At 40.0% G+C, this 24,723-nt stretch overlaps 1 protein-coding gene across 10 annotated transcripts in view; it reads right to left on the reverse strand.

The window, feature by feature from the left end:
• Positions 1–24,723, reverse strand: part of Fry (FRY microtubule binding protein) — a 493,758-nt gene that overhangs the window by 6,446 nt on the left and 462,589 nt on the right. For 7 of the 10 annotated variants that reach the window (XM_070003013.1, XM_070003006.1, XM_070003005.1 and 4 more), the window contains 4 exons: positions 24,072–24,170; positions 21,654–21,737; positions 12,579–12,596; positions 10,745–10,855 (listed from right to left, as the gene is read on the reverse strand). In XM_070003013.1, coding sequence (XP_069859114.1) covers positions 10,745–10,855; positions 12,579–12,596; positions 21,654–21,737; positions 24,072–24,170 — 312 coding nt within the window. The remainder of the gene's footprint in view (positions 1–10,744; positions 10,856–12,578; positions 12,597–21,653; positions 21,738–24,071; positions 24,171–24,723) is intronic. The other 3 variants (XM_070003007.1, XM_070003010.1, XM_070003008.1) reach the window with 2 other exon arrangements.

Consider the following 24,723-nt stretch of genomic DNA (forward strand, 5'->3'; position numbering starts at 1 on the left):
CCACCCTCTTTTTACTCAAGGCAGGTAATTGATTTCACTTCTTAGTTATTTGTTTTGGCTTTGCACTTACCAAGAAGTGAACCAGTTGTATTTGATTATGAAGTGGTACACTCAGAGGAGACCTTCCTCTTGAAGCCTGTGTGCATTTGCAGGAGATGCAGCATGTTAAGATTACCCCTCAACTGCTGGGAATGGGTTCTGGGCAGGTAAGGGGAACATCATCTTGGCTTACTGGTCTTATACGACCATTTTGTTTCTGAATAAACTTGGCATCTTTTCATACCTTGTTTGGGTGTTTCCCCAGATCAGTGGTGGATGCTGGACCCTAGACTCAGCTGGTAGTTTTGTTGTTTGTTTCTGTCTGTTGTGGGGCTTTAACTCTGGGCCTGGGTGCTGTCACTGAGCTCTTCAGCTCAAGGCTAGTGCTCTACCACTTGAGCCACACCACCACTTCGGACTTTTTCTGCTTATGTGGCACTGAGGAACTGAACCCAGGGCCTGATGCATGTAAGGCAAGCACTCTATCACTGAGCCACCTTCCCAGCCCCTCAGCTGGTACTTTTGAACAGAGCAGAAAAGGACTAGTTGGGTTAGGCCCATAAGGCTCAGCCTTAAGTCTGAGATGGCATCTCAGAGCAGAGAGTTGGGGGGAGGTAGAGCATGGATTGGAAGATAACCTTTATTATCTTTGTTGTAACCTTTGTTGTTTAGTTTTAGTTTTCTTTTATAATCCAGAACCCTCAAATGTATAATTTTTGTCAGAAGGCATGACTTCAACAGAAGCAAGCAGACCAGAAAGGTCTTAGTGACCTCAATGCACACAAGTGCAGCTACCTGCATGAAGTGGTCATTTCATCTCCTATGGGCATAGACACAGTACAGGGATGGTTAGTCAGATGGTAGTTCTATTTCTAATTTCCCTGGAATCTCAATACAGTTTTTGGTAATAGCTGTGCCAATGCAAAGTCACCAGCAGTGTAGTGTTCATTTTTTAAATGTGTTTATGTGTTTTTCCCTCTCTTTCTCTCAAAATAACCATCCTTATTGGTAATGAACTGACATCTTGTGGTGGTTATAATTTGCATTTCTCAGATGACTAGTGAATTTGTGAATCTCTTCATAGACCGTTGATTTTGTTTTTGTCATCTTTGGAGAAATGTCTGTTCAAGTCATTTGCCCTTCTTTCATGTGGGTCATGTGTTTTTCTGAGATTGAGTTGTAAGAGTTCATGTTTTGGATATTAAGACCTTATCAAATATATGGTCTATAAATACTTTTTTTCCACTCCATAGCTGGCATTTCATTTTGTTGGTGTTTCTCTTGCTGTGCAGAAAGCATTCTTTTTGTGATATAGTCTCATTTATAGATTTCATTTTTATAGCCTTTTTTTTGGTGGTACTAGTGTTTGAACTCAGGGTCTTATGCTTGTCAAGTAGGTGCTTTGCCACTTCAGCCATGCTCCCAGACACCTCTTATTGCTTTGTGATATCCAAAGTCACTATCAAGGTTAGGGTTGAGAAGCTCTTCATGGAGTTTTATGGTTGCAGGTCTTATAGACGGAATTTTATTCACCACTTTGAGTTGATTTATTTTCACTCATTTGTTTTTGGCAGCACTGGGGTTTGAACTCAAAGCCTCATGCTTCACAGGTATTTTACCACTTGAGCCATGTCTCCAGCCCTCTTTTGCTTTAAAGTTTTTCCTTTTTGGTGGTGCTAAGATTGAGCTCAGGGCCTCATGCTCGCTTAGCTTTATTTGCCGGTCCTGGAGCTTGAACTCAAGGCCTGGACACTGTCCCTGAGCTTCTTTTGCTCAAGGCTAGCAATCTACTATTTCCAGCCTTTTCTATTTATGTGGCACTGAGGAATCGAACCTAGGGTTTCATGCATGCTAGGCAAGCAATCTACCACTAAACCATATTCCCAGCCCTCACTTAACTTTCTTGTTTTGCAGGTGCTTACTGTTTGAGTGATGTCTCCTGCCTAGGTATTTGCTGGTTAGTTAAGAGATGGGTCTCAACAGATTTTTATGCCCAGGTTTAAACCTTGCTCCTCCAGATCTCAGCCTTCTGCATAGGTAGGATTATAGTCATGAATCACTGGTGTCTGGCTTCCTTGGTTATTTTTGAGGTATGTTGTTGATTTATGCCCAGGCCAACCTGGACTATGATCCTCCTATTTATGCTTCCCTGATTTTCTGGGGATGATAATGGTGTCATTGCACCCAGATATTGTGCTCCCCCAGTAGATGACAAATATATCACTGTGCCCAGTCATTGGCAGAGATGGAGTCTCTTAAGACTCTTTTTGCCTGGCTGGCTCTGAACTGCAATCCCCTTATCTCTGCCTAGCTCACGTACTTAGAATTACAGCCTTGAGCCACAGCCCATAGCTCAATTTCATTCTTTGAGTGTGGAAAGCTAGTTTTTTCAACACCACATATAGAGACTATACTTTCTCCATTGTGTCATCTTGATATCTATGTTTAAAACTAGTTGAAAAAAATATACATGACTACATTGATTTGCCTCCACAATTTCATGTAGCTAAATATGTATGTGCATTTGTGTGCTTTCATAAAAGTGATTGTTTTCTTGATTTCTTTTTCAGCTGTGTCAAAAATGCTATTGATTTTATATGCTTATAGTGCTAGTTTATTTTTCTATGTAGAATCTCTGGGATTTTCTACATATAGCAGCATGTCATCTGCAAATAGAGATAATTTTTGTTTGTATTTCTTGCTTTTTATTTCTTTTCATCGATTGCTCCTGCTACTACTGCTAGTACTCTGCTGAGTAGAAGCTATGAGTGTAGGTATCTCTGCATTAAATCAGATCTTAATGGAAAAGCTTTCAATTGTTCTTCGTTGATCATGTAATTGGTTTTTGCCAGTACTGGGTTTATACTTAGGGTTTTGCACTTGCTGGGTTTGTGTCCTCAGCTGGTTCTCAACCACTTAACCCATGTCTCCAGTCCAACTGTGAATTTTTATAAATGATTTTTTTGGTCAGTCATGGGGCTTGAATTCTGGGCCTGGTGCTTTCCCTCAGCTCTCTACCACTTGAGCCACAGTGCCACTTCCAGTTTTCTGAGTAATTTATTGGAGATAAGCACCTCATTGACTTTCCTGCCTGGGCTGGCTTTGAACTGCGATCCTCAGATCCTGAGTAGCTAGGATTACAGGCGTAAGCCACTGACCTGGCTTATAAATGATTTTTATTATGTTGAGAAACTCTCCTATACCTTAACTGTTTAGAATTTTTTAGTCAATAAAGGATGTTGAACTTTGCCCATGTTTTTTTATTAATTAAAATGACTTTTAATTGGTGATTTTAATGGTTAATTTTGTTGAGATGATGTATTTTCATTGATGGATTTGACTATATTAAATAAATGGGATAAAATCCCATTTGGTCATGTGGGATTTTTGATGGGTTGTTGAATTTGGTTCTTTAGTTTATTTGGCAGTACTGCAATTTGAACTCAGTGCTTTTCCTTTGCTAGGCTGGCACTTTACCATTTAAGTCACACTCCCAGTCCTGGTTGCTAATATTTTATAGAGGATATTTGCATTGCTGTTTATCAGAGATAACTGGCCTGTAATTTACCTATAGTGCCTTTGTCTATTTAGGTATCAATGTGATGTTGGTTTCATAAAATGTGTTTGTTAGCATTCTCTCTAGTATGTGTGTGTGTGTGTGTGTGTGTGTGTGTCTGCACATGTGTGCATGTGCATGCCAGTCCTTGGGCTTGAACTCAGAGCCTGGATGCTGTCCCTGAGCATTTTTTTGCTCAAGGCTTAATGCTCTACAACTTGAGCCACAATTCCACTTCCATTTTTGGGGGATGGTTAATTGGAGAGAAGAGTCTCTTAGACTTTCCTGTCCAGGATACTGTGATCCTCCGATCTCAGCCTAGGATTACAAGCATAAACTGGGCTTTGTTGTGTGTGACTGTATTGGTACTTGAACTCAGGGCCTTGCACTCTTGCTTAGCTTTTTGATGGATAAAAGTCATGGACTTTGCTGCCTGGACTGGCTTCTAATGGTGATATACAGCCTCCTGTGTAGCTCAGATTCTAGGCCTGAGCTGCAGGTATCTGGCATGGAGCGCTACTTTTTTTTTTTTTTTTGCCAGTCCTGGGGCTTGAACTCTGGGCCTAGGCACTGTCCCTGAACTTCTTTTGCTCAAGGCTAGCACCCTACTACTTGAGCCACAGCACTGCTTCCAGCTTTTTCTGAGTAGCTTATTGGAAGTAAGAGCCTCATGGACTTCTGCCTGGGCTGGCTTTGAACTGCGATCCTTAGGTCTCAGCCTGTTGAGTAGCTAGGATTACAGGCATGAGCCAGAGGCTCTTAGCTGTCTACCTCTATTTTTAAGAAGACTTGAAGAATTGGTAATAGATTTTCTTTGTATGTTTGGTAGAAGTTAGCCATGAAACGCAGGTTTTTCTGTAGTGGGAAGTTTTGAGCTACTTCTTCAGTCTCTCTGTTATGGGTCTGTGCTGCAGGCTCTCTATATCATCCTAATTTAATGTTGGTGGGTGCATTTTTAAGGAACTTGTCTATTTCCTTTACACTATCCTGTCTGTTAACATATAATTGTATATAATAGCCCTGTATGATTCTTTTTATTTCTGAGACATCTATTTTTCTATCCCCTCTTCTCCCTTCCTCTTAACTATTCTCCCCCTTTTTCTGTGCCAATACTGAGCCTTTGACTAGAGACTCATGCTTTTTCTCAGCGTTTTTGCTTACAGCTGATGTTGTATTACTTCAGCCACACCTTCACTTTTGGCTTTTTGCTGGTTAACCAGAGAAAAACATCTCTGGGATTTGTGTGCCCAGGCTGGCTTTGAACCTTGACCCTCAGATCTTAGCCTTCTGAATACCTAGGATTACAGGGTAAGCCACTGGTGCCCATCTTTCTACTTGAATTTTTTTTTTTTTTTGTCGGTCATGGCCTGAACTCTGGGCCTGGGCGCTGTCCCTCAGCTCTTCAGCTCAAGGCTAGTGCTCTACCACTTGAGCCATAGCACCACTTCTGGCTTTTACTGCTTATATGGTACTGAGGAATTGAACCCAGGGCTTCGTGCATGCAAGGCAAGCACTCTACCACTGAGCCACCTTCCCAGCCCCTCTACTTGAATTTCTGACTTTGAGTTTTTCTTTTCCTTTCTAGGTCTGTCTGTCTCTTCTCCCCATCCCTTCCCTCCATTGCCTCGCTCACTCTTTTCCTCCTTGGTACTGAGGTTTGAACTCTAGGGCCTTGTGCTTGCTCAGCAGGTACTGTATCACTTGCCGTCAGCCCTTTTTTGCTTTATTGTAAAAAATAGGATGTTCTGCGTATGTCCACACTGGATTGAACACAATCTGCTTATTTATGTTCCTCTGAAAACTGGAATAGGCACACATCATCATCCTCAGCCTTTATTGGTTGAGATTGGGTTTGATGGATGCTTTTTGCCAGGGCTGGTCTTTAACTGTGATCCTCCTAATTACTACCTTCTGAGTAGGTAAGATTACAGATGTGAGCCACAATGTTTGGCCCACCTGGGATTTACATTTTTTCTTTTTCAAAGAATCAACCCTTACTGTCATTTAAAATGATTTTTCTGTTCTCTAATTTTTGATCTGATTTTTTTATTTGCATTTTTGTTTTGCCAGTCTTGGGGCTTGAACTCAGAGCCTGGGCACTGTCCCTGAGCTTCTTGCTCAAGGCTAGCACTCTACTGGAGCCACAGCACCACTTCTGGCATTTTCTGTTTATGTGGTACTGACGAATTGAACTCATTCATGCTAGGCAAGTACTCTGCCACTAAGCCACATTCCCAGCCATGTTATTTGCTTTTCTTTTTTTCTTTTTTTGGTCGGTTGTGGGGCTTGAACTCTGGGCCTGGGCGCTGTCCCTCAGCTCTTCAGCTCAAGGCTAGTGCTCTACCACTTGAGTCACAGTGCCACTTCTGATTTTCTGGTGGTTTATTGGAGATGGGGGGGATAGGGGAGGAAGTAATTGTGGAGGTAGGAAGGAAGGGATGGTAGGGGAAAAACAAAGGAGGAGGCAACAATGCTGGATAGGAATTGTACTAATTACCTTGCTCATGTAACTGTAACCCCTATGTACAGTATTTTTACAATAAAAATGTACAAAAGAGGAGGTGGGAGGGAAGGGATGGTAGGGGAAAAACAAAGGAGGAGGTAACAATGCTTGAAATGTACTCATTACCTTGCTCATGTGATTGTAACCCCTCTGTACAGTATCTTCACAATAAAAAACTTATTTAAAAAAAAAGCCTCACGGACTTTTCTGCTTGGGCTAGCTTTGAGCCATGATCCCCAGATCTCAGCCTCTTGAGTAGCTAGGATTACAGGCATGAGCCACTGGCACTGGGCTTATTTGTTTTTCTTTTGGAACTAAATCCAAAGTTAACTGTGTAAGGTAGAATGGTAGATGATTTTTGTTAAGTTGTTCATTGTTTGTTTCGGTGGTACTGGAGTTTGAACTCAGTCCTTGCACTTGCATGCTCAGCTGGTGCAGTACCACCAGAGCTATATCTCCAGCCCAGCTTTTTGCTGTTATTTTTTTCTCTGCCTGGAGTTGGTCTCTCACTCTGATCCTCTAGATCTTGGCCTCCTTAGTAGCTAATTATGAGTAGTTTTGTAGAGTCTTTGATTTTTTTCTTTGTCTATTGTTGTCTGCCTTTGTGGTTTAATAATTGTCAGTGTGCTAAACTGATTACCATATCTTTTTTTGTTTTGCTTTGTAGTTACCATCATTGTTATATGAAGTATAGTAGACTATTTTAAGCTCATACCTTAACTTTGGTTCTGGATTGAACCATGATCAGCTTATTTTTGCTCTTGAAAACTGTGCTAGACACATGTCACCCAGACTTTATTGGTTGAGACTGGGTCTAAGGGCTGGAATTGTAGAACACTTATATTAGCATGTGCAAGGCCAGCACATTAATGCTTCTTCCACAAAAAGTCTACCAACTAATGACTTTAAACTCTCATTTTTTGTTGTCATGATGTTTATCTTTTTGTACTGAATGTGGCTTAACAGCATAACTTATTGTAGTTATTTGTATGTATGTGTGTGTGTGCATGCATGCTGGGACTTGAATTTAGGGCCTGGATGCTATTACTTATCTCTTTGCTCAAGACTGGCCCTCTACTGGCCACAACTCTACTTCTAGCTCTTCTTGGAGGTTAATTGGAGATTAGTGTTTCAGAGACTTTTCCTGCCTGGGCTGAGTTTGAACCATGATCCTCAGATCTCAGCCCTGTGAGTAGCTAGGGTTATAGACATAAGCCATTGATGCCCAACATTACTGTAGTTACTTTTATGTTTTCATGGTGGTGGCGATTGTCTTTTACCTCTGGGAAAAGCATTTCTTATTAAATTTCTTTTTCAGGGGCAATAATGGGGTCTGAACTCAGGTTAGGCAGTTGCTATACCACTTGAGCTACAATCCCAGCTGAAGAATTTCTTGTATGGCTGATTATTAATGGTGATTATTTCTTTTTTCTTTTTTTTCTTTTCTTTTTTTTTGGTCAGTCATGGGGTTTGAACTCTGGGCCTGGGTGCTGTCCCTCAGCTCTTCAGATCAAAGCTAGCACTTTACCACTTGAGCCACAGTGCCACATCTGGTTTTCTGAGTGGTTTATTGGAGATAAGAGTCTCATGGACTTTTCCTGTCTAGGCTGGCTTTGAACCTCAATCCTCAGATCTGAGCCTCCTGAGTAGCTAGGATTACAGGCGTGAGCTACCACACCTAGCTTTTGTTAACTGGGCAGAGTCTCAGAGATGAAGAAATCCTGTGATTAGTGACTTCCAAGGCAGGGAATCCTCTAGCAGCAACTGGTTTCAAAATGGTGCAGACTAGTAGTAGCTTGGGTTGTGGCGCTGGAGCTGGGAGGTTGAGGAAGAGGACGTGAGCTCTGTCTCTGGAGCACGGTTGCTCCCAGCCTGTGAGGGTGGGGAGGCTTCTCCAGTAACTGATACTGGATATCTGTACCAGTAAGAAGCCTGCTGAGAACCTCTTGCTTACTTATTCCCTACAGGAAAATCCATCTGGGTCCTGAATCGATCTCACTGGCTGGATGGGCCGCAGAGGTTCTAGATGAGCACGGAAGTTCTGTGTTCCTCAGGGTTTCCACTATTCCCTTGCTCTAAGCTGGCCTCAGCTCTCCTTTGTAATATAGTTATTTGTTTATTGGTCCTTTGAAAGCATCAGACCCCTCTAGTTGGCCATCTTGCTGCAATTGCTTTTTTTCCCTTGGCTAGTAGTAAGAATTGAACTCAGAACTTGGACACTATCCCATACCTTTTTTTAAAAAATAGAGTAAGTGTATTTGAAAGTGGAAGGGAAAGCTGTGAAACATAGGAGGGCTAGTAATGTGGCTTAATGGTAGAGTGCTTGACTAGCATGCACTAAGCCCTGGCTTTGATTCCTCAGTACCACATAAACAGAAAAAGCTGGAAATGGCACTGTGGCTCAAGTGGTAGAGTGCAAGCCTTGAGCAAAAGAAGCCCAGGAACAGTGCCCAGGCCCTGAGTTCAAGCCCCAGGACTGGCAACAAAAGGAAGCCCCTCTTCCATTTGGAAAGGGGCCCTAAAGAGGACCCTATCCCTTAGCTTTCTTTGCTTGAGGTTAGTACTCTATCACTTGAATCACAGCTCCATTTCTGGCTTTTTGGACTTAATTGGAAATAAGAGTTTCACAGACTTTCCTGCGTGAACTGGTTTTAAACCTTGATCCTCAGATCTCAGACTCCTAAGTAACTAGGATTACAGACATAAATCACAGATGCCCAGCTCCAATTGCCTTTTTTTTTTTCCTTTTTTATTTGGTCAGTCATGGAGCTTGAACTCTTGGCCTGGACACTATCTCTGAGCTCTTCAGCTCAAGGGAAGTGCTCTACTAAGCCACAGCACCACTTTTGGTTTTCTAGTGGTTAATTAGAGATAAGAGTCTCATGGACTTTCCTGCCAGGGCTGGCTTTGAACCGTGATCATCAGATCTCAGCCTCCTGAGTAGCTAGGATGACAGGTATGAGCCACTGCGCTCATCTCTAATTGCTTTTTTAATATGGAAAATGAGAGTGTGAGTTTAGTTTGCATGTTCTATTTCTTGAGAAAAGACACACTCTAAGGATCTTAATACTTTTTTTTAGAAGTGTTAAGAGTAATCTATCTTTTATTGGATCTTTTATATAATTTGGTAGAGAAAGACTGGTTTGTGATTAATTCATAACCCAAGATTTGACATTCTTTGTCAAATCTTTGTGCTGGCTTTCGAAAGTGTACCTGACTGAAAGTTGTATTGTCTTTCCATTTTTGTCAAATTGAGTGATAGATGGTAAAATGGCTATCATTCTCAGTCTCTTTTGTGGTTCTTTCTCCTTTGTCCCCTGGCAAGACAGTATGGTTTCCCAGGCTCCAGCTCCTTTTAGTGGGTGAGGCCATCTAGTCCTATCTAGTATAGTGACTGCATCAGTAACTTTCAACCCCCTGGCCAATCCTGGGGCTTGAACTCAGGGCCTAGGCATTGTCCCTAAGCTTCTTTTGCTCAAGGCTGGTACCCTACCACTTGAGCCACAGTGCCACTTCCAGCCTTTTCTGTTTATGTGGTGCTGAGGAATCGAACCCAGGGCTTCATGTATGCTAGGCAAGCACTCTACTGCTAAGCCACATTCCCATATCTAACCACTTGTAAGTTGTCATTAAACCCAGTATATAGGTCTACTAGGTTGAGGGAGAAGGTTTGACTTCTTGAATGTACAGTTGCCTCACAGTCCTTCATAAACACGTGTCAGCTGTCAAACCACTGGTCACATCTGACTCATCTGAGATAGGGTTTTAACTTTGCCCTCCCCTGGCCTCCCAGAGTTTCTTTAATTTGTGTCCTATTTCTGTTCTCCATATCCACTGAACACTTCTGTGCTAGTTGACTTCAGCAGGTTCACATCTTGCCTCCACATCTCCAGTCTACTTGTCAACAAATCCATCTTCTACATTGTAAAAGTCTTGCAAAAAATGCAATGTAGCATCTTCTCCTTACCTCTGATTTTTTTGTTTTCTATCATCACCCCCTTCCCATTGGTATCTTATAGTCTAGCAATACAACTTGCTTGCAGTTGCTTTCTCTCACCACGTTTACCTAAATGCTTTTGTTCTTACTGAACTTCAATTCTATCATTCTACTTCTTGTTTTAAGATTGCTATCTCTTTGGCCTCTGTCAACTTTAGATGTGTGTGCCTCGTGCACACCACTAATTACTTTCTTTCACTCCTAGGAAAACTTTGGCCCACTTGGAAATAGTATAGTCACATTATTTTGCACTTTACACCTAATAATATCAAAGCATCAGAGAAACTGAAGACAGCCAGGCAGCACACGATCATTTCCTTCTTAAAGGTAAGGACAAGTGTAAAGAAGGAATAGCACATTTCTCAAAGGATGTCCAGACCCAGGGCTGGGAGCAGCGTGACTCAAGTAAGGCACCTAGAGTATGACATGGAGGGCTATCTCATGTTTCTCAATTTAGTAGTCTGCTCTGGAAAAATCTTTGAAAAAGGAGAAACAGAAATAAATCTGAGCCATTTATTTCCAACCTGTACTTGAGCAAAATAATTATCAAATCACCTGGGCAGTTGTAAAAGGAAGGGAGGACACAGAACAAAGCATACACTGATGGTGTTTGTGGCAGGATGCGGGGTGGGCAGGCAGAGGGACTCACCTCCGGCATGGAGCTCACTTCATGCACCTGGCCGATGAGCTTACAGTAGGACTGAAAAAGCAACAGCAGCTGGAAGTGTAGCTTATATAACCTCTGACACAGTTCCAGTTGCTAAAGAGAGAATGTGCAGGGGAAGAAATTGTTATTAAGGATCATTCTGATATAGCTAGTGAATCTCAGTGGACACACAACACACATTTTTTTTTAAATTAAGGAAATATAACTAGCTGTTACCATTCTCAAATGAAACAAAAAATCCAGTCAATAAGTATCAATGAGGAATTCACAGGGTAATACAGAATGTTATATTTTAAATAGTGGAAGATGGCTAATTAGAGAGTGGAAGCTATAAAAAGGACCAAGCAAGCGACCACATTTTTATTTGTATTTGCCAATTCACTACAGATAAATTGTAACTGAGTGGCTGTGTACACTTTTATACACAACAAAGAATTTGTTTTCATTATAAGCATAGTTGAAAGGCAAAATGTGAAGTAATTCTAGGGGTTAGATTTGTAAATTCAGAAGATGTCTGGGAGATAACTGTGTAACAGAACAGTTGTTGTCTTCCAGGATGAGACTCAAGACAGGCCACATGGTTCTTGATGAGCCTTCTATTCAGTGCTTAGGAAGCATTTACTGAATTAAAGAGATAGAAACGGGGCCAAAACTGTTTAAGGAAAAAAAAACCACAAAAACTTCTATAAGAAAAATTTAAAAAACCCTCAGAAACCTCTAGAACTTTCTGCACAAAGAATAAGAAAAAGCAACTGTACAAAATAGCCCTTATTTTAATAGGTTTCTCTGGAAATGTAAATGTTTCTTTCCGTGGCCTCTATAAAGTCTGATGCAAAAGCATTCACAAGTTGTAATCCATCATCAATGATCATTGCACTCTGAACTGTATTATCTTTGCCTACTTTATTTCAGTAATGGGTTAGCTTGATAGTGGTGGGATTCTGTGACTTCACCTGGTAGGATTGCACAGCTTAGCAGTTACCCAGTAAAAGTAGATTAAATACATGGTTTTAAAAAATGCTTCACTAGTCAGTTTTTCAGTGGGATGAATGAAGGGTAAATAGTGCCTTCCTTTCTAACAGACCGTTGCAAATGAACTCAACTCAGATTTGAGAGTCTTGAAGTATTTTTTAAATGTTTTTCTCAAATAAGTTGATAGAAAAGAATTTAGGTTTTAGGTAGTATATGCCATTGACACTATTAATAAAATTTTGACCCTGATTTTTAAATGTAAAAAAAATCATACAAAGACTATGTTTAATAAATTCCTTTCTAACCTTTCTCTTGTTCTCTCTTCCTTGCTCCTAGGGGAAAATCTTTTCCAATTAGATGGATTTAATTAGCTTAAGTTCAAAGAAATAGAAATACTGACTAACTCAAATGGGATATATTAGTAAAACACTGTTTTATGGTCATTTAAACTTTTCTGTATGGAAACCTTTTGAAGTCTGCCACAGAAGATAGCTGCTAGGTGCTTGCAAAAAAATGCCCAAGTAGTGTTTACAAACAATGTTACCTTTTCAATTTAGGCTGATACCTAGTTATGAACACTGGCTTTCCTGCCAAATAATAGTAGTTACAATTTAAAATATCCCATTGGTAGTGTGAGAATTCATAGCAATGTAGGTTTGAACTTTGGTGCAAAAGCATCCCCAAATGCTATTGATCATAAGCTGCGGTGTCTCAATCTACCGAAGAAAATAAAATTAAATAAAAAAGGGAAAACATGCTAAATGGTAGTTAACAGTAAATAAAATAAAGCCTGTTATGGGTCCATGCCTAAATGGAGAAAGAGTATGAAAGAAAGTTAACTTACTGCAAGAGATTCCATTTGCTACACAGCAAGCATGGCACAGGAAACAAAGGAAAGGAAAGAAAGTACAGGGTCAGTGTGTGCATGCAACAGAAAGCAAGGCCCTCTTCCAAGAGCAGAACTGTCAGCAGTATTAGCATTGCTGGCCCAAAGTTGATCAATGGGCCAATGTTGTACACTGAAACATGCACAGCGCTCCAGTTAAAACAAGCTCTAATGGAACATGTATCACTGACAAAACAGAACTTTTAGTCTTTTAGTATCTCTGATTAATTGGTTCCGATTTTGTCAAGTTAATCTTGGAGACAAGAGCTAACTCACTGCTTGTAGATTTTAGTGCATAAATGTGTGCAGTTATGTCAACATAGTAAAGTAATGAGGACAGAGAGTAATTTGGAAACCACACTCCCCATTTTAGTATTGCTTTATATTAGACTTTTATCCCTTTTTTGGGGGGAGGGGGGTCTGGTTTTGGGGCCTGAACTCTGGGCCTGGGCACTGTCCCTCAGCTCTTCAGCTGAAGGGTAGTGCTCTACCACTTGAGCCACAGTGCCACTTCTGGCTTTTTTTCTTTTTGCTTATGTGGTGCTGAGGAATCGAACCCAGGGCCTCATGCATACAAGACAAGCACTCTACCACTGAGCCACCTTCCCAGCCTATATTAGACTTTTAAATGTAAGATTTTTATATCTACTAAACTATGACCACACAATTAATACTAAATATAATCAAGAATCCCAGAGCGGTATTTTCTTTAGTTGGATTGTCTTCCATATTGAGAATATTTTGTAGGACTGCTAATAAATTTCAAAGGATTAAACACTGTATACTCTAAAATATAAGAAATAATAAATAAAATGCTAAAAAATTACTTTTTTTTTTTTTTTTTTTTTTTTTTGCTGGTCCTGAGGCTTGAACTCTGGGCCTGGGTGCTGTCACTGAACTCCTTTTATTTAAAGCTAACACTCTGTCATTTGAGCCATAACATCATTTATGGCTTTTTCTGAGATTTAATTGGAGATAGAAGTCTCTCAGACTTTCCTGCCCCAGCTGGCTTTGAACCATGATCCTCAGATCTCAGCCTCCCAAGTAACTAGGATTACAGGCGTGAGCTACTGGCACCTGACTGCATTTTATTTTTATAATAGCACTGGTAGACAATTTTGAGAAGTAAACTAGAATTTATTAGTACAAAATAATATTCATTTTTAAACTGAGCAATATTTAACTATAGGTACCACTTTTTGATGTTACCATATTGTAACTATAGCATTATCTAAGGTTTGTTTTTGGCGAGGGTACTAGGGCTTGGACACACTTTTCACTTAGTTTTTTCACTCAAGGCTGGTGCTCTACCACTGGAACCACACCTCTATTTCCAGCTTTTTATCATTTAAGTGGAAATATAGTCTCATGGATTTTCCTGCTCCAGCTGGCTTTGAACTGCAATCTTCAGATCTCAGCCTCCTAAGAAGCTGGGATTCCCTGACCATTTGCTCACATCACTACTGAAGACTATATTGTTTAATGAGTAGTTTCTTGGACCTGAGCAGGAATATCTCCTCAAGTTTTGAAATATGAACACCTTTAAGTCAGTGATATACATTACATAGCTAGAGAGATTTGGTATTTATAAGAACATTGTTTGTCTATAGAGTTTTTGCAACCAAACTTTAGATACTGAAATATAAGGTGATCTCAGACAGGCATACATAGACAGTCTTCGTCTCTCTGTACTCTAATTTTCCACTGTAAAGATTGTTTTTGGAAAGCATCAAATATAACGGAAGTATTTAATATGTTTATTGGTAGAAAGTGCTTTCTTTCTTTTATGCCAGTATTAGGCCTTAAACCTACACTCACTTGCCTTCTTTTACTCAACGTTGATGAGTGTTCTACCATTTGAACCATAGCTCCACTTCCTACTGTTTTTCAAAACAAGGTAATCCAAGGTGTTCATCAAACCCAGGCAAGTTAAATCTCTATGAATACAAGCAAATGAAACTTTCCAACTTGAGCTTGGAGCTTAGGAATGTCACTGTACTTCCCCCTTGCTCTCAGAACACAACATACTGAGTTCTTTGAGAGACAGCCAACCTTGATCAGAGCCAGGCTGCAGTAACGTTCCTTTTTAGGAAGGCTAGTCCAAGCTTCCTTGATATTTCTTATCCTTAGAATCCTTTTCTAGGCCACACAGGGCCCTTTAGAGGTCCAAAAAGATAATGAAAAATGCCTTTTGAGGGGCTGTTTCATAGAAAGTAAAAACTTATTGTTTCCCCTGTGTTGCTGTTTTCCTGTTTCCTGGTTTTAAGTTCATAAAGCTTTCTAAGTGGATTGTATTTATCTGTGTCCCATTGCCCTCAAGTTCTTTTTGTTCATGTTCTGGGAGCTGTCATTGTTTTATTTGACCAAAAGGAGTTTCTTTAAGCCCTGTTACTGCTCTCCTAACATAGCTTGATTTGTAAAATCAGATTTGGACATTCATCATGAATATCTTTCAAAGCTTGGAAAAATAAGACCCTTTTTAAGCATATGATATAGATATATATCTTGAAGTATTCAACTATTTTCAAGAAAACTGTAAACAAAATTTGTAGACTTTTTAAGTGAATACATGACTAAAGGATAGATAGGGGAAAGTTTTGTTTCACATTTAACTTGTTCAGCTTGTATAAGGTAATAGGTTACAGGCTTCTCATGCATAAGTTATATAGGGATAGGAGATGTGTACCTAAGGCCAAGGGACTAGAGGGACTCTGATGTTTGAAGTGATTAAAAAAAAACTGCTGGACTTGAATCCAAGTCCAAGTAGTGCTTAGAAATATCTTTTGAAGTCAGGCACTGGTGGTTCATGCCTATAATCCTAGCTACTCAGGAGGCTGAGCACTGAGGATTGCAGTTCAAAGTCAGCCTGTGCAGGAAAGTCCGTGAGACTCTGATCTCCACTTAACCACCAGAAAACCAGAAATGGTGCTGTGGCTCAAGTGGTAGAGTGCTAGCCTTGAGCTGAAGAGCTGAGGGACAGCGCCCAGGCCCAGAGTTCAAGCCCCATAACTGACAAAAAAAATCGTTTGATACTATATGAGATTTTAGCCAAATGAGCAAGAAGTGGTTAGAAATACCTTGTAGATGATGGATATGTCAACTACAATCCCTTATGACAAATGACATGGCTTTAGATCTCCTGGGGACACGTTGGAAGACCCGGGAAGATGAATTGTGTTAAGTAGTTACAGGGCCAAGAATGAAGGTCATCAAGAGACTACTCCTTGACCTACAAGCCACTGATTAGTGGAAAGGAAAGGTCAATGGAAACTAAAGTCCTAAATTAGAAGTGCTGGTTGTAAGTAGTAAAAATTTTTTTAATGCTGGTACTGAGGCTTGAACTCGGGGCGTTGGTGCTGTCCCTGAGCTTTTTCTCTCAAGGCTAGTGCTTTGCCACTTGTGCCATAGCTCTACTTGCAAAATTTTAGTGGTTATTGGAGATAAGAGTCTCAAGGACCTTTCTACCCAGGCTGGCTTGGATCCTCAAATCTGCAGATCTCAGCCTCATGTGTGACTGGTATTATAGATGTGAGCCACTGGTGCCTGGAAATTTTTCTCACTTCTTGATAGGCATAGGCTGAGAAAATATTGGTAAGGCAATGTATATAAAAGAGTGAAACTGATCTGATGTGACCCATGCATGTCACATGCCTTGTTTCCTTTCCTATTTAGTGTATAAGCTGAACCTTGTTTGGGAAGAATTGTTATTATAATCACCAAGAAGCCTAAATCATTTACCAGTCATATTTGTATTAAAAAAATTCTTCCCCCAAGCTGGATACTCACACCTATAATTCTACCTACTCAGGCAGTTGAGATCTGGAGGGCCAAAGCTTGAGACCAGCCCAGGCAGAAAAGTCTGCAGGACTCCATCTTCAAAATAACTAGTGAAAAGGTTGGAAGCGTGGCTCAAGTGTTAGAGTAGCACTTAAACAAGCTCCAGCCACTGAGCTCAAACCTGGTACCAAAATTTCCCCCCAAATACACTTTCCAAAGGTTATAAATACTTTGCTTTGAAACATGGTTTGTTGAAACTACTCAAACATACGTCCTTAGTAAATAAGCTCAGCCAAGCAATGCTTGCATATATCACAGACAGAACTGTTTCTCACATGTGCAAAGGATAATACTTTTTCCTGTGTTTCAAAACAAAAACTCACCTAGCTTTTGTTCTGCATTTAGAGGAATAGTTTTCTAGGAAGAGAATTCATCTAAGCATAGTGATATTATTGGTACCTTGCTCGACAGTGTGAGGAATTCAAAAGACGGCCAGATGAGGTCTATACGAACAACTGAATTAGTGGTAGCTATTGTTGCCGCTTGGGAAAGGTAGCCTAATATTGTTAGATCCTCTTAGAGACCCCAGAAATCCTATTTTGAGCATATTTGAAATATTTTTAAAGGAAAAATATTCAACTTCCAGCAACCCTCACTTATATCATTTAAGAATGAATAGAAACTGCCAGGTGCTGGTGGCTCATGCCTGCAATTCTAGCTCCTTAGGAGGCTGAGCTCTGAGGATCACAGTGCAAAGTCAGCCTGGGCAGGAAAAGTCTATAGAGACTGTTATTTCTAATTAGCCATAAATAGTTGGAAGTGGAGCTGAAGCTCAAGTGATAGAATGCTAGCTTTGAGTAGAAAAGCTCAGAGACCAAGGCCTAGAGGCTTTTTTTTATAAGTGGGGGAGCAGGAAGAGAGAAATTGGCTACTGGCAAAAATCAGATTGGATAGGTCTTGGAGGTAGATAGCACACTGGTACAATGTCTGATGGATAGTTATTTCTATTTAGGAATTTACTTTGCTGGGTTTAGTAAGGAAAAAATACTAGTCTTTCTGCAAGGTGCACACTTCTTTAAAACATACTCTTGGCAAATCCATCCAGATGTGGATTTGTAAGTTATTTATTGATCTCTTTTATCTATATTTCATGTATATATATCATATATTTCTCAGAAAAACTTCTTATTTGGAGGCCAAGTGTTTGTTGAGTTTTGCCTTGGGGATGGAATACTAATTGGCAAAAGTCTCTGGCTATAAGATCATTCTATTCATTTCTTATTAAGCCTACCTTTTTTTTTTTTTTTTTTGGCAGGTCATGGGGCTTGAACTCTGGACCTGGGAGCTGTTCCTGAGCTTGTCAACTCAAGGCTAGCACTCTACCACCTGAGCCACAGCACCACTTCCAGTTTTCTAGTGGTTTATTGGAGATCACAAAGTCTCATAGAGTTTCTTGCCTGGGCTGGAGTTGAACCACAATCCTCAGATCTCAGCCTCCTGAGCACCTAGGATTACAGATATGAGCCACTGGCATCTGGCCCTCAAGCCTGCCTTTTGTGTGTAAAGATTTCTCCCCAGTTTGCTCTCGTAGATCATTTTTGGCTTTGTCTGTCACCTGTGATAGGAACCAAGGTGTTCTCATTTTCTGATTAAAAAAAGCCAGACCTCAGGCTCAGCAGTATGTTAGTCAGGCTGGTGGAATAAAGAGCAGGTGGTTTGAGTGATCAGGTTCCTTCCAGGGTGCACTAAGCAATCAAGAAATTTAAACATCCATATCAAGCCACCTAACCTTTCCTGATACATTAGAATTTCCAACCTCTCTTTTTGGTGACATATAATTTGCTTTCTAGATCAGTCTCAGACCCCAGAATAGTCACAGTGGAAAGCATCTTCCTCATAACTGGTCGCTGCCTGAGTTCTCTGGTCACCCATGTTTCCAGGAACCACTTAGGAGAATGTGAAACACCAAGCTAGTACTAACAGTGGGGTCAACATTAGGTTGGTTTTACAAAAACATTGGGAACATTGGACTAGAAATTTGCATTCCTGTCATTCTTTTCCTACAAATCCCATAACTTACTACTTCTAGATGTTTTATGGACTCACATTACTTATGCAAATTCCTAAAATCTGGAAGGAAGCTGACATATAAGACATTTTTCTTATACGGGAATTATTCTCTAGTTCTTATGTATTCCATTTTTTCCCTCCATAAGTAAGAATAAGCTTGGACAAATGGAAAGATTTTTAGTCTGCCTCTTAGCTTTAGTATTCTATCTGCAAAATGAAAAACCCTGTTTCATAGGATTACTGTGAGGATCAGATGAGATTATATGTGAATGGAACTTGAAAAACATTAGTTTTTTTCCTTTCCCATTTTTATATTTTCAGTCCTTTACTATAATTCTGAGTTGTCCTATATAACTAAAAGAAGATAGATTCAATTTTCCTAATCCTTGGGTTGAGAAAAAGGATGGAGAGGAATAAGTTGGACAAAACTTAGTCATGTGCTGCACAATAATGTTTTGGTCAACAAAACCCACATATATGATGGCCATCCCATAACATTGTACCACCCAGTGATGTTGGAGCCTTCAGCTTGCCTAACAGTGCATTTCTCAGGTCATCTCTGTCATTAAGTGACATGACTTAAGAAAGAAAAATACAAGTGTTAGAAAATGCAGTTAGAAGTGAGTAGGAAGACCAGGGACATCTTTGATGGAGGAAGATGAAGAGCCAAGAGGGGAAAAAAAGGGAACAACTAAACAAAAAAGTTAACAGAAGTAGTATATTAGGACAATAGACTAGCTTAACTAGACTTTCCCCTTATGTATAGGATTAACCAGAAAGCTCTAAATGAATGAGTCACTTGGTTCTAAAAATATAGAATGTATTAGTGTATTTTCATAAGAATTTTTATTTCAAAAGGGATTAGTAGGATTTGATGATTAAAGATGGATGTGTAATTATTTTTATATGCTATATATACTATACTATAAACTAGGCTGGTGCTAGCAGTAATCCAAACCTGGAAACTGTTTTCTGCACTGGATTTGAGCAGCACTGTACTGTAGTGGAAGGACTGAGCTGGAATCAGGGGTAGGTGTGACTGGTAGCCATAAAATATGAAACCTAGAGGGGTGGTAAGGTAGCTCAGGCCTGTACCCCTAACTACTTACTGGACAGAGATCTGAGGATTCCAGTTCAAGGCCAGCCTGGGCAGAGAAATCTAACTCTTATCCCCAATTAACCAGCAAAAAGCTAGAAGTGGAGCTGTGGTTAAACTAGAGCACCAGCCTTGAACAAGAAAGCTAAGGGACAGTGCCCAGGTCTTAAGTTCAAGCCCCAGGACCAGCATGTGCATGAATGCACACATACCACCCTTTTCCCCTGAACACAGGCAGTACTTCATATTCTGGGGAATGTGAATGTCAGAGGTTATCCAGATGATCCCAAAGCATCATGTCACACATGCTAGAGTTCACAGTGACTGGAAGCTGCACATTCATCTGTTCATCAACGATTTTACATTTTTCCTTATAATTTCTTACTTTGTAACCAAACTATAGTTCTATCTTTATTTCATTAGCCAGAGAAACTTAGGTAGGTTAAACTTTGGTTTTTCAACCACAGCACGGATAAATGCCACTTTCATGCTTTCCATTTAGAGAGGATTAAATGACTTAAGGGACAGGAAAGTTCTCCATAAACCATTTAGTGAAATAGGTGTCATCAAGAAGGGCAGAAACTACATGTTAATATTATTATTTTCTTCTGGTGTGTTTAGAAAAAGCATGACAAGGGCTCACCAAGAGACTCAGTGCTGTTCCAGACAGTTATTCAGGACTGTAAACTCGTTCAGAAAAAATTACTGGGTTCAAACCTTTTACTTGGTTGTTGCCTTATTAGTCAAGTCCTGCTTCTAATGGAGAAACTGATTTCAGATCCTTTGGCAGTTATGCAACATAAAAATGTCTTACAAAGTCGGGCGCTGGTGGCTCACGCCTGTAATCCTAGCTACTCAGGAGGCTGAGATCTGAGGATATCAGTTCAAAGCCATCCCGGGCAGGAAAGTCCATGAGACTCTTATCTCCAATAAACCACTTGAAAACTGGAAGTGGTACTGTGGCTCAAGCGGTAGAGCTCTTTCCTTGAGCTGAAGAGTGCAAGGACAGAGCCCAGGTCCAGAGTTCAAGCCCCACCACTGACAAAAAAAAAAAAAAGTCTTACAAGTAGGCAAGTGGCAATTCTAAGGTAATGCCAATGCCTTTCTGCCTAAACTTGACATTAACTTCCTACATTTTCTTATCCCCTCTTGCCCTCAGTCTCTTTCCACAGTGTATAGAACTGAAAAGCCTTACCTGACAATAAACACCACTACAACTTTGCATTTGAAGCAACATATGAAGTCCTGCATGAGCAGGCTTCTGTCAATGTCTCCAGATTTCTCCAACTTTCCTCCACGTCACTTTTGGCACTCCTGGTTTTTCAGCTCTTAGGAAAGCCCATTTCCTTCCTGCTCCAGGACCTTTACATGAGCTCTCCACTTGCTCTTCTTCACTCAGCTGACTCTAACTCATCTTTTAGATGTGAACTAGAGAATATCTAGAAAACACACTTGTTGACAAGCCTTCCCAGAATGCTTACTGCTCTTTCCTGTTCTCAGTGGCACTTATCAGTCTATGCTTCTCTGATTTTGTCTGTCTCCCTGACCAGATGAGACAAAAGTTGTTCTCTATTTCATCTACCATATGAAACAAATAGGAGTCACTTCATACCTAACTGCAGAATGGGTGCTTGTAATCCATTTGCACTCATTTGCCCAATTTCCTTTATAGTATGCTACACATTTGCCAGCCAGGTGGTGTACACTGAAAGCTATTCTAAATGGGAAAATTATTTTCCAATGATTGGTGAAAGGTCAACAGAGATTTTCATCATTGAAGTGGTTAAGTGGAGAATAATGAAATTTAATTTAATATTCTGACATGAAGAAGGAATTTCTAAGGGGACAGTTAGTTTGGTTACACAGTGTATTTTTATACCTCTAGTTTTCAAAAAAGGGAAAGAACTCTGAAATCCCATCACACAGTCATGCATGGCTTGATTGTCATGCTGTCTTACTCTATTTATTGGTTTCATGTGAATGCATGAGATGTCTCATTCTGCCTCCTCCTTCCTCAGCTTCCATGCTTCTTAGGTAGGTTAAAACTAACACAGAGCACAGAAGAAACATATTTGAATAGGCCTTATTACCTTTTCTTCTGAGTCTCCTGGTTGGCATGTAATTACTCCATCTCGTGATCCTCCTGCAAATGTTGCTTTACAATTTGCAAGCCACTGTGGTCAGAAAAAGAGACAAACAGCACATTCAGAGATGTCTTGAAAAATGTTTAAAACACAAGCTCTGCTGGGAAGAATTTATAATTAACTATCTCATGGTAGTAAAATTTTACTCTAATCTTTTGAGCCTTTCCTGAAAGTCAGTAAAGAGGAACTGAAATTAAATATCTGTTTGGGCTCAGTGATGTCACTTAAAAATATTTCATGCTGATGGCTCGCGCCTATAATACTAGCTACTCAAAAGGCTGAGGATCTCTGAAGCCAGCTCAGGCAAGAGAGTTTATGGGACTCTTACCTCCAATTTACCATCATAAAGCTGGAAGTGGGTGGTTCATGCCTGTAATCCTAGCTACTCAGGAGGCTGAGATATGAGGATTGCAGTTCAAAGCCATCTTTGGCAGGAAAGTCTGTGAGACTCTTATCACCAATTAACTACCAGAAAACCAGAAATGGCACTGTGGCTCAAGTGGTAGAGTGCCCTCCTTGAGCTGAAGAATTGAGGGACAGCTCCAATGCCTAGAGTTCAACAAAAAATTTAAAACGCTGGAAGTGGAGTTGTGGCTCAAAGGGTACAGCACTAGCCTTAAATGCAGAAAAACTAAGGGACACTGCCTACTCCCTGAGTTCAAGTTCCATTACCTGCACAAAAAAATAATTAAAAATTTCAATATATTGCTTTGAGGTTTCAGCAGCCTTTTTTTTTTTTTTTTTTTTTTTTTTGGTCATGGGGTTTGAACTCTGGGCGTCTAGCACTTTGAGTTACAATGTACAATGCTACTTCTGGTTTTCTGGTGGTTAATTGGCAATAAAGGTCTCATGGACTTTGCTTCCCAGGCTGGCTTTGAACTGTAGTCCTCAGATCTCAGCCTTCTGAGTAGCTAGGATTACAGGCGTGAGTCACCAGCGCCTGGCTAAACAGACTATTCTTAATTTGTGTATAAATGAAAATGAATACATCCATGGCTGGAGACTATTTGCATGGTTTAGATTAGTGAGTGAGACTGACACTTCCTCCCAGACTGCAATTCTTGTCTTGGGACATACCTAGTTCTCTCTTATGGTCAGACAATTTCTATGGGACAGGTCTTCATCCATAGAAAGGAAATAACAGCAAAGCTCAGCTATTTAACTATGGAGATTCTGTAAATCTTAAGCATTTGGAATAGTAATTCACACAGATGTGAACCTGGAACTTGTCACTAATAAGTTAGTTTGGTTAACCAGCCAAAATGAAGGGATTGTTTTTATTGGATGATGACTGAGAAATGGGATATATGACAGGCAAAGAGATAATTTTAGAAGACAGATTGCAAAGGATGCAACATCAGAACTCTTGCTTTTGGATAGATCAATAACAACAACTGCAATAAGTAAACCCAAACCTAATAACTATAACAATGTGCTGGGAAGTTTTCAGATATTATTGATATTTTCAGGAAAATATTATGTTATTGTGTTGTTAAAAGTATGAACCTTGGAATCTCGATCTTCATTCTAACCACACTCCTCCATTCCCTCAGGGAGTGAGGGTAATAATAGCATCTCTTAGCAATTCTTCCTGGAATTGGCAGCATTCAGTGACTTAATTTAAGACATTTAACACTTAGAAGGCTGTTGGGCACAGAGAATGGACTCAGATATGATAGCTTCTATGACTGTTATAACTTGTACATCCTTACAATTCTGCACTGGCTCACAGACGATGAGTCTGAGACTAGAGAAGGTAAGTAAAATATTGAAACTCAGTAACTGAGCTATGATTTGAACCCAAGTCCATTTGACTTGAAAATTCATTTGCCAAGCAAATTACCATTGAACCACCAAATTCTCTAGGCCTTCATCTTTCAGAAAACAGAGGTTTACAAGGATAGCTAGACCTCTTAACATTTTACCACTTAGATCTATGAGGGAAGAGAAGGGAGCAAGAGCCAAGGCCCAGAGAAGCTACAGGGAGAAGCAGCTACCTAGAGCAGTTAAGAGGGCAAGAAGATGGAGATTACCTTTAAGAGTTTTGGTGGGGAAGTAAACAGTAAATTCATATCTCTCATGAAAGAAAAGTTGTAACATTGAAAAAAACTTATGAAGCAGACACAAAAGATAAACTCTGGTTACTTGTTTACAGACATTAGGGAGCTAATTATATATAGTCTCGCTATATCTAGGCAGTTCTGCCACCTCTAAATAGGAACTGTAATTCCAACAGAGGAAAAGGTGCCGTCTGCCTTCTCTCTGCAGAACCCATTTTAGGTTATTTCGTAGCATCTTCCAAACATTCATCATGGTTGGACTTTGGACTCATTTGGTTTTTATCTGAATGAGAAACAAGCTTACTGAGAGAGTGGCCTCTTTTCTGTTGTTGTAGGTATCCAAATATTCTTGCAATTCTAAGACACTGAACTTGAGCTTGTCCAGAAGTCCACAAGAAAGGAGCTTAAAGACAGGAAAATAATTTGTATTAAAACAACTAAGGAATTACTTCACATGAAGATGTGGCTACACATGTGGAAAAATGGTTTTAGAAATTAGGTAAATGGGAGCAGAAGAACCATGCATTTTAATAAAAAATGCACTACCTAATTTACTACCGCTGTATTTGGACTTGATAACACTAGCTTGCTAATCCAAGCCCTAGCAAAACATGTTTTTATATTAGAATACACAGACAAGACTTCCCAAGAATTCCATGAAAAACCCAAAGTCCAGTAATATTCCATGTAGTATGAGAGCAGACCTCTATTGAGGCTTTCAAACTGACTTTGTCTTTAACCTTGATTTGAAATCACAGGGAGAATTAGTTCTGCTGTATTCCTTGTTGCAAGGCAGCAAAACCAGCAATTGGGTTTTTGGAAAGATGGACTCTGTAGGGACTGTAAATATCAAGGCATGGTGGAACAAGCCTATATCTCAGCCCTTGGTAAGAGTTCTCAACCAGCTGGACCACATAGCAAGATCCTGTCTTTTAAAAATGTCCAAGGCATATCCT

Source organism: Dipodomys merriami, unplaced genomic scaffold (assembly GCF_024711535.1).
Source record: "Dipodomys merriami isolate MVZ:Mamm:240054 unplaced genomic scaffold, mDipMer1.0.p SCAF_6, whole genome shotgun sequence".
Taxonomy (NCBI): Eukaryota; Metazoa; Chordata; class Mammalia; order Rodentia; family Heteromyidae; genus Dipodomys; species Dipodomys merriami.